Here is a 10,741-nt window from a genome sequence, read left to right as displayed (position 1 = left end):
TAATGTAGACCAATTTGAAAACGGAACCAAAAATTAAGAATCTAAATACACGGTTAGATTCGGCATATCAAAGAACCCCAATAATTCAATTTTTGATGAAATCAAACAAAGTTTAATTTTGGACCCTTTGGACCTCAATGTGGACCAATTTAAAAACGGGGCCCAAAATCAAAAAAACTTAATACATGGTTAGATTCAGCATATTAAAGAACCCAAAGAATTCAAGAATAAAACCCCATTGAAATTGGTCAAGAAATAAGTTATTTATACGAAGTATCTTCTTTTGCACAATACTGTGCAATTGAATATTTCTTGCTATTGCGCAATACTGTACAATTGACAATTTCTTGCTATTGCGCAATATTGTGCTATTGGATATTTCTTGCTATTGCGCAATACTGTGCAATTGAAGATTTCTTGCTATTGCGCAATACTGTGCAATTGAAGATTTCTTGCTATTGTGCAATACTGTGCAATTGAAAATTTCTTGCTATTGCACAATACTTATTATATAATAATTTACACATCCTGTTTGGTGTGTATCTCCTACCATATCATTATTATTTGCTTTTAAATATAAATCAGAAATAACCAACTTAAAATGGAAAATTTTAAAAGAAAAAAAAAAGGAAAAAAAGAAAAAAAAGTAAAAAAAAAAAAATCCCCCCCCAAATTTTTTGAACTCCCTTATGATTCATCACCCCCAAACTCAATCCCAGCCTTCCCTTTGTGGTATGGTACCTTGCAGTACAATTTCAGAGAGATCCATACACTTGAACACAAGTTATTGTCTGGAAACTAGAAAAATGTGTTTTTTGGCCCCTTTTTGGCCCCAAATTCCTAAACGTTTAGGGCAATTACCCCCAAACTCAAACCCAGCTTTGCCTTTGTGATATGGAACCTTGTAGTACAATTTCAGAAAGATCCATACACTTACACACAAGTTATTGTCATGAAACTAAAAAAATGCTTGTTTTTTGCCCCTTTTTGAGCCACTAATTCCTAACATTTTGAGGCAATTACCCCCAAAATCAATCCCAGCATTCCCTTTGTAATATGGAACCTTGTGGTACAATGTCAGAGAGATCCATACACTAACACACAAGTTATTGTCTGGAAGTTACAAAAATGCTTATTTTTGGCCCCTTTTTGGCCCCTAATTCCTTAACTGTTGGTACCATAACCCCCAAAATCAATCCCAACCTTACTTTTGTGGTATTGAACCTTATGGTAAAATTTCATAGAGATCCATTCACTTAAACTAAAGTAATTGTGCGAAAACCAGTGTGTCTTCGAACGACGACAACGACAATGACCAATACGCCATACCAATATATGACCGCAAAAATTTTACGGTAGTAAAAAAAACGCAAAAAAATGGTAAAATTTATCATGAAAGGACAATAAATCCAATAAGGAGTTGATTAACTATTTCGGTTATGTTGCATTATTTGTAGATCTTGTGGTACAACAGGGTCAACTACATATGATGGCAAACAATCCTACCAAGTATGACAGCTTTCTGTTAAACAGTCTCTGAGGAGTTACTTCAAAAGTTGTCATTGTTGGAATAGAATTACTCCTGTAAAAATTGTCAAATCAAACTGACCATAAGGCATGGTCAAGAGAATATGAAGAAAAATAATCGTACCAAGTATGAAAGCTGTATGTCAAAGGATCTCGGAGTATTGAATACTATTGATGTGTTTTGGATGGACAGACTGACAGAGACCAGTACCATATCTCCCCTGGTGAAAAGCATGAAAATAAGGTCATGGTCAGACAAATCCTGCCAGACAGATATGTACACCTTACAGTCGTCCCATTCATCAAACTAAGTTGAACAATAGCTTTTACTATCCGAGAAAAGGACCATACCAGACAGACATACACACCTTACAATCATACCATACACCAAATATAGATGACCTATTGCTTATAGTATTTGAGACACAGACCAAAACACAAAAACTTATTATTGACCAATGAAAAACGAAAATAAGGTCAAGGTCAGATGAAACCTGCCAGTTGGATATGTACACCTTACAATTATTCCATACACCAGATATAGTTGACTGATTATAGTTTCTGAGAAACTGACCTAATCACATTACTTTAACCTTGATCACTGATCAATGAAATGAGGTCAAGGTCACTTGAACCATGTTTAACCGACATGTAGACCTTGCAAGGATCCCATATACTAAATATTATTTGCCTATTACTCAAAATAAGCGAGAAATTCACATAGCCAAAAACTATAAGAGATTTTTTAGGCAGTCATTGAACCATGAAAATGAGGTCATATGGAAGGCTAGAAAGATTAGATATGAACACTTACTAGAAGCTGAGAGGATTTTGTAAAGTTTAGATAGCTAATACATAGTAGGTACCTTTAAATTTTCAGACAAGGCCTTAATAAAACTGAGATGTTGTAATGGTATGATTGATTACTATTTGACTCTCCGTGGAGGGTATAGCCTTGGATGTAAAAGAAATTATAGTTTCACTCCTAAGAACTTCCATGCAATATTTATGTCATACAACTGCTTTTTTGTTGGCTGCATTATCAGCTGTTAAGAACCCAAAACGGTTTCTAATTGTAGAAATGAACATGTTATTGACCCTTTTATTAATTTCTTAATTATTTTCTAAATTTGATATACCGTACAAATATTCATACATTTATTGATATAAGAATCAAGTGATTTTCATCAGATTTCTCTAATTTGCACCAATATTTACAATAGAAAAAAAAAAAACCTTTACCTGACATAGTTACCCGTCTTCACTTTTTCCAATTTGTTTTTTATGGTGGACTACAAAGTATATATTGGTCCTTTTTAAGAAACTTTATATCATCTCAGTCTTGAAGTTGTAGTCCACTGCAATAACATGGCCATAGGGACAATATGGAAAGTCTCAATCTCATTTTGGATAAGAATTATTTGCTATACAGACATCTAAATACCTGATGTATAATAAACAAAACAAAAAATAAATAGTGTGTATGTGTATAGGTTGTTTGCAAGAATATATGAAAGTGTTCATTTCACAGAGAAAAAAAAGAAAATTTGACTTGCATATCAATATTTTTATCAAGTTATATTTTAAAAAATTGAAACTTATTAAGTATATATTTTGGGAAGTATCAACAAAAAACTTTGTTATTTTGCATGACCTCTGAACAAAATTTCCTGTTTCCTGTTTTCTGACTCATAATATAAATTTTTGGAAAAAAAATATTGCAGTTTTCTTAAATCATGTCTGTGATGTTTCAAATAGTTACATTCTATAAAGAGACATAACTCAAGAACAGTATAAGTGAAACTACCCAACTTCGAACTTGATCTGAGTTTTGTGGTAATAAGCATTATGTATAAGTTTCATAATATTTGGTTGAGGAAAACTTAAGTTAGAGAACGGAAACGAAAAATTCAGCAACTTTACCATTTGTAAAGTGGCATAACTCAAGAATGGTAAAAGTGACACCACCAAAATCCAAACTTGATCTGTGTTTTGTGGTAATAAGCATTGTGTATAAGTTTCATAGCATTTGGTTTAGGCAAACTAAAGTTAGAAAATGGAAACCAATTTGGGACGTACAGACGTACAGACGGACAAGGGTAAAACTTAATGCCCCCTCCACTACGATGGGGGCAAAAAAAAAGATGTTGCTTCTAATATGACAGAATTATTGAAAATAAATGGGGAATGTGTCCATGGGACAAAGATGATGCCCCCGCTTGCATATCATATAAAGGGACATAACTGAAGAACGGTAAAAGTGACACTACCCATGCATTCGTATATACAATATGAAGCAGGCAGATTTTTTACCATCTGAAATATAATGATGGAAACAAATAGTTACTCCGCCGTCAGATTGTAATCCATATGTCTTGCAGCAAAAAATCAGCATTTTAGACTAAAATTCCTTAAGGGTCATCGAATTTTAAGTCTGGACAACTTGGGGAAAAAATTACTCAAACAATTCCACAACAACAGGTGTATAGTTTGATGATGATGATGATAACTGGCTGTTTAACGACCAGTGGCAAATTAAATGAATATTCAGGACGAAAACATGTTAATGTGATATGAATATTATCCCTGCATTGTACTAGGCTCGCATGCTGAGCCGGATGATTAACATGCTAGTTCACAAGATAACAGTCCCCAGGAAGACAGGTTACCTTTCCCGTACACATTATTCTGACTCCGAGCCAACCAGTCTATGCTCTTACTCCTTAAAATGCTTAATGCAGCGTGTTTAGCGGAGAAGCAGCAAATACCAATTTTAGTCTTCCGTTTTACCTGGCAAGGGTTCAAACCAACGACCTCCTGTAAAAACGCTATCACAAGACCACTGAGGCAGTTGGTATAATTTGAATATGTGTTAATTTTCTGTGAAGTTTTAGATGAATAAGCTTTCTGAGAAGTTAATCGATGAGGATTAAAAACTGTAGGAGAAGTTTATTACACAAAATTGGTACTGTCTTATGTATATTTAGCTTAAATATAAGTTCCAAAGTATGGTAGAATATGAAAATATTCTTCAATCAATTCCTTAATAGCAATTGCACCAGTTCAATATGTGAGCAATTTTTCTTTTAGGTTTCAGGGAACTGGAATGAAAACTGTAGGAGGATTTGATTACACAAAATAGGTATCCACTGTTCCTATCATCATGATGTTTATATAACCAAGGTTTGAACGAAAAGCAATCTTTAAATTATCATATACAGAATAAAATGCTCTGCAGGGCGCAGCTTGATACGACCGCAGAGGTCGAACCCTGAACAGTTGGGGCAAGTATGGACACAACATTCAAGCTTGATACAGCTTTGCATTTGGATTGTGATTAAATATTTGACACAGCATAGGTTTCTGACACAGAATGAATGTGGTCTAAGAACTTAAAAATTTTAAATTGGACATTCACCTATTATGGTCCAATATCCAAAATCTAAATACATGGTTAGATTCAGCATATCAAAGAACCCCAAGAATTCAATTTTTGATGAAATCAAACAAAGTTTAATTTTGGACCCTTTTGACCTCAATGTGGACAAAGTTGATAACGGGGCCCAAAAATCAAAACTCTAAATACATGGTTAGATTCAGCATATCAAAGAACCCCTATATATTCAATTTTTGTTGAATCAAACAAAGTTTAATTTTGAACCCCGATTTGGACCAAATTGACCCATAATCAAAAATCTAAATACATGTTTAGATTCAGCATATCAAAGAACCCTAAGAATTCAGTTTTTGTTAAAATCAAACTAAGTTTAATTTTGGACCCTTTGGACCTTAATGTAGACCAATTTGAAAACGGAACCAAAAATTAAGAATCTAAATACACGGTTAGATTCGGCATATCAAAGAACCCCAATAATTCAATTTTTGATGAAATCAAACAAAGTTTAATTTTGGACCCTTTGGACCTCAATGTGGACCAATTTAAAAACGGGGCCCAAAATCCAAAAACTTAATACACGGTTAGATTCAGCATATTAAAGAACCCCAAGAATTCAAGAATAAAACCCCATTGAAATTGGTCAAGAAATAAGCAATTTATACGAAGTATCTTCTTTTGCACAATACTGTGCAATTAAATATTTCTTCCTATTGCGCAATACTGTACAATTGACAATTTCTTGCTATTGCGCAATATTGTGCTATTGGATATTTCTTGCTATTGCGCAATACTGTGCAATTGAAGATTTCTTGCTATTGCGCAATTGAAGATTTCTTGCTATTGTGCAATACTGTGCAATTGAAAATTTCTTGCTATTGCACAATACTTATTATATAATAATTTACACATCCTGTTTGGTGTGTATCTCCTACCATATCATTATTATTTGCTTTTAAATATAAATCAGAAATAACCAACTTAAAATGGAAAATTTTAAAAGAAAAAAAAGGAAAAAAAGAAAAAAAAGGAAAAAAAAAAAAAATCCCCCCCCCCAAATTTTTTGAACCCCCTTATGATTCATCACCCCCAAACTCAATCCCAGCCTTCCCTTTGTGGTATGGTGCCTTGCAGTACAATTTCAGAGAGATCCATACACTTGAACACAAGTTATTGTCTGGAAACTAGAAAAATGTGTTTTTTGGCCCCTAATTCCTAAACGTTTGAGGCAATTACCCCCAAACTCAAACCCAGCTTTCCCTTTGTGATATGGAACCTTGTAGTACAATTTCAGAAAGATCCATACACTTACACACAAGTTATTGTCCTTAAACTAGAAAAATGCTTGTTTTTTGCCCCTTTTTGGCCCCTAATTCCTATAATATTGAGGCAATTACCCCCATCATCAATCCCAGCCTTCCCTTTGTGGTATGGTACCTTGCAGTACAATTTCAGAGAGATCCATACACTTGAACACAAGTTATTGTCTGGAAACTAGAAAAATGCTTATTTTTGGCCCCTTTTTTGGCCCCCAATTCCTAAACATTTCGGCAATTACCCCCAAACTCAATTCCAGCTTTCCCTTTGTGATATGGAACCTTGTAGTACAATTTCAGAAACATCCATACACTTACACACAGGTTATTGTCATGAAACTAGAAAAATGCTTGTTTTTTGCCCCTTTTTTTGCCCCTAATTCCTAAAATTTTGAGGCAATTACCCCCAAAATCAATCCCAGCATTCCTTTTGTGATATGGAACCTTGTCGTACAATGTCAGAGATATCCATACACTAACACACAAGTTATGTCTGGAAGTTACAAAAATGCTTATTTTTGGCCCCTAATTCCTTTACTGTTGGTACCATAACCCCCAAAATCAATCCCAACCTTCCTGTTGTGGTATTGAACCTTGTGGTAAAATTTCATAGAGATCCATTCACTTAAACTAAAGTTAGAGTGCGAAAACCAATGTGTCTTCGGACGACGCCGACGTCGACGCCAACGTCATACCAATATACGACCACAAAAATTTGTTTGCGGTCGTATAAAAATTAAAATAACCCTACTCAGTACAATGTAGAGGTTGATACATTTTATTTTTTTAAGACTGTTTGTTGTCCTTTTGATGTCTTAACTATGTGTTGTTAGGTCTCGGTCTCATTGACATATACCCCACATTTCTATCTATTCAGACTAATAATTAAAAAAAAAGAATTTGAAACCTCTTTAGATAGAAATTAAGCATTTTTGTGTGTGTGTGTAAAGAATCTTCAAATTAATATGTCAAGTAATGACAATTAGATGAAAATGTTTTAGAAAATATTCTACCAGGGTTTGTCAAACTGTAAGTACAACAATAATATAGCAAATGGCCATCATATTCACAAGTGATTGACAACTTTGATTAAACTTATTTTAATATTAACAAAAGATTATTTTCTTTGTTTGTAAATTAAGAAATATACAATGTCATTAATTTAAACATGATGAGATACAAAACACATGAAAAACAGTTTGAATGAACAACAAAATTCTTTCTGTCATAATAATAAAACAACACAAATGATACAAAGAAAAAATTTACATGTCATTTGTAAATTATAGAGGATTTAACATGAACATATGTAGTATCATTAGTATGATGCTGTTCTAGACAATATATCACAAATAAACGCAAAAGATAGAATGTCTAAATATCATGTTACAAACACAATTAAATGTAATCACATGATGATCAGGCTACACATTCCAGGGACAAACTGAAATATCAGACAAGTAATTACAACTCTCAAATTTAAGTGACTAAGTCACCAAACAACTGCATAGTTCAAAAATAAACACTTAACGAGGGTAAGTGCACAGAACAACAAGAAATAAAAGCTAGATGCAAATTTGGGCAGAACAAGTGCATTTTTATCCATTGGCAAAAAAAACGACTCATACCTCCTTTCACTACACAAGCTCAAGAAAAAGGGATTTTATTGTAAAAGGTGACTATACAAACAAATTTATAAATAATTAGCATATAATCAATTATACTTACATAAAATAAAACTTTGAATATTGCTTGAATTTTCATCAAACTACAGATTTAATTTTTTGTCTTTGCTGTCATTTTAGCACAAAAATATGATTTTTTAAAACTAAATAGTCGTTTTAATAGTTCCACGAATAAAAGTACGACATAATGGACACCTACGAATTTTTGGAGAACAAGTTTTGCACGTAACAAGGTGCCCACACGGTACAAATGTTATGCCTACTCTCTCATCTAAACATATTTTACATGTATACAATTCCTTCAATTCCTCATTTTCCTTTTGAATTTTTTCAGGGTTCTCTTCTGAAAAATAAAAATAAAACCTGCCAAATCTGCATAGAAATATAAATTTAGCTTTCAAATGTTTTGTGCTGCAAATGCCCAACTTCTAAATACTTGGGCCTACAGTAGCCTGATTAAGTAATAAAGATCAAAGTACAAGGGGATGTCAATCAGGCTATGGAAAACAAACTATTTAAATTTCACTCTAATTTATTTTACTGTATCTGCAATTATCTGTATTGATATTATGAATGTACCATGTTTAATTTGCACAGATCTAAAAATTATTTTCTATAAGCATGATGTTTGTTATATACAAGTTATTAACTTTAAATTTATGTATATATATATAAAGAATTTGTACTTTCTTCGTGTGTACCTATTTTTCTAAATTGATAAATTCACAGTTATAAAATTTGGCTGTATATCCAAAATATTAATGCATAGATAACAGTCTGTTTTGCATGAAGTGAATTTGAGTTCCTATTTTAATTGTCATGAAGTCTTAATCACTTTTACAAAATTAAAATGGTGGATAACCTCTCAGCCCTTATTATAAGGCAAAATGTATGCACCTTATTAGACTTTGAGATGAAGAACAGAAATAAAAGAGCTGTCTCTTAGGATTAAGCTTTAGCAAATGCATGTACAGACTTTGTGTCATGGATTAATACACCATATATATATATATCTCCTCTTTTTGATTTTAATACATCTTTGACTATCTGAAACACAAAATCTGCAGACTATCATGAGTACCATTAAGTCTTACCTAGAATGAATTAATCAAGGAAATCTTAAATTAGATATTGAAACAGTTTTCATCAATAATAGCCTTGTTATTGCCATTATCTTCAATAATATAAAAGACATGTTGTAGAAAAACTTATTTAGTCTGCCAGTAATGCAACTTACCTGTTGACTTCTTGCTATCTTCCTCTTTGTTTTTATCTTCTGTTCCTGTACTTTGAGTATTTGAAGTTTTAGACCCTGATGAATTTGATACTGCAGATTCGGATAAATTTACTGAATTTGTGTTTGTGTCTAAGTTTTCCATAACATCTTTACTCTCGAACAGTGCATTGACCAACATGTCATTTGTTACATCATCCCATTCTACAGAAAAAAGTTATATTGGTCTGGTGAAAAACAATTCATTGGAAATTTTTCAGATTTTAAGTTAATAATTATGCTTATCTAAAACTTCTGTAAGTTTTCTTTCTTATTACTGTACTTACTTTTAGTTCAAGTAACACAGTATGTTTAGAAAATCATTTATGTATGCATTTATAATGAAATGTATGTGGTCATGGCTCAGTTTTCAATTTCTAAATGGTATTCTAAATTTTTGTTGACTAGGGTTTGTATGATTTTTTTTTATTGTTTTAATTAATAAGAGAATGATGATGGGTTTTTTTATTGTCTGGTTTCAGTATGGCTTACTTTGCTTGATACAAATTGGAAAATCATCTACTTACATCTAATCATCTGCCAACTTTAATAAATCATGCAATTTGCAGTACCAAAATCAATGTCCAGTAGCAAAAGTAACAGGTTAAGGTAACACACGTGCAATTCAAACAGAATTGCAATTTCAGTTGTGAAGTCAACAACTGTTTGCACAACTTTTATTTCAAATATCAATTTTATTGGTATCTCTATAAATACCAATACTTTTCTTATCAAGATTTCTATTTTGGAAAGGGGTTTTCTGGAAAGGGCAGCATGGTGAAAGACCAGGACTTGATAACAGGGGACAGAGGGAGATGGATGTCAAGAGGACTTGTGGGAGGGATGAGTGTTAACTTTGAAATGTCAATACTTACCATGAAGCTGCAACAATTGATTCATAGTCTTTTTCACTTGTTTTTCTTTGTTGTCACCAAATATATTCTCTCTAATGATATACTGTGCTGCTGGGTGACAAATAGGGTCTCTCACATCATTTGAAGATGCTGAAATACAAAATATCTTTTAAATTCTACCATTCTGAGGAAATATAATAAAGATTGCCACAAGATTCTGGAAAAGGCAGAGGACATTGAATTAAAAGGGTAAAAGGGTAAACCAACAAAGGATTTTAAGACATACAGGATGAAAGGGCATATGGGGCCTGCAAAAAGCAGAATTATTATCCTGCTTTCTAATATTATCAGGGGAATCACTATACGACTTAAATTCCTTTGTCTGTAAATAAAGTGATAAATAATACTTTTCAAAGATTTCTTTTTGCTTTTGCTTTACAATATTTGTATATCTATTTTATAATCTACATACCTACATACCCATGACTAAAATAGCAACAAAAATTCTTCTGAAGATGGCATTATCAATATTTTTGTAACAACTCAAAAATAGTAACTCTCGAGTTCTCGAAATCTTTTTTTCCCTGGTGGCCCTTGAAGAAAATCTGTTGTTGTAATATACTGAAAGAATGACCTTACTAAATTAAATTCACTTGATCTAGCTTTGGCAAAATATTATAATGTAAGGGCAG

The 10,741-nt window shown here is 32.6% G+C and overlaps 1 protein-coding gene across 3 annotated transcripts in view; it reads right to left on the bottom strand.

The window, feature by feature from the left end:
* Positions 1-7,321: 7,321 nt before the first annotated feature.
* The window catches only part of LOC127725587 (uncharacterized), an 82,288-nt gene continuing 78,868 nt past the window's right edge, over positions 7,322-10,741 (bottom strand). For all 3 annotated transcript variants that reach the window (XM_052232671.1, XM_052232670.1, XM_052232672.1), the window contains 3 exons: positions 10,071-10,199; positions 9,160-9,360; positions 7,322-8,265 (listed from right to left, as the gene is read on the bottom strand). In XM_052232671.1, the coding sequence (XP_052088631.1) occupies positions 8,066-8,265; positions 9,160-9,360; positions 10,071-10,199 (530 nt within the window). In that variant the 3' untranslated portion in view covers positions 7,322-8,065. The remainder of the gene's footprint in view (positions 8,266-9,159; positions 9,361-10,070; positions 10,200-10,741) is intronic.

The sequence above is a fragment of the Mytilus californianus genome, unplaced genomic scaffold (genome assembly GCF_021869535.1).
Source record: "Mytilus californianus isolate M0D057914Y unplaced genomic scaffold, xbMytCali1.0.p SCAF_15, whole genome shotgun sequence".
NCBI classification, from domain to species: Eukaryota; Metazoa; Mollusca; class Bivalvia; order Mytilida; family Mytilidae; genus Mytilus; species Mytilus californianus.
The sequence above is the reverse complement of the archived record's forward strand: the minus strand, read 5'-3'. Positions and strand labels throughout refer to the sequence as shown.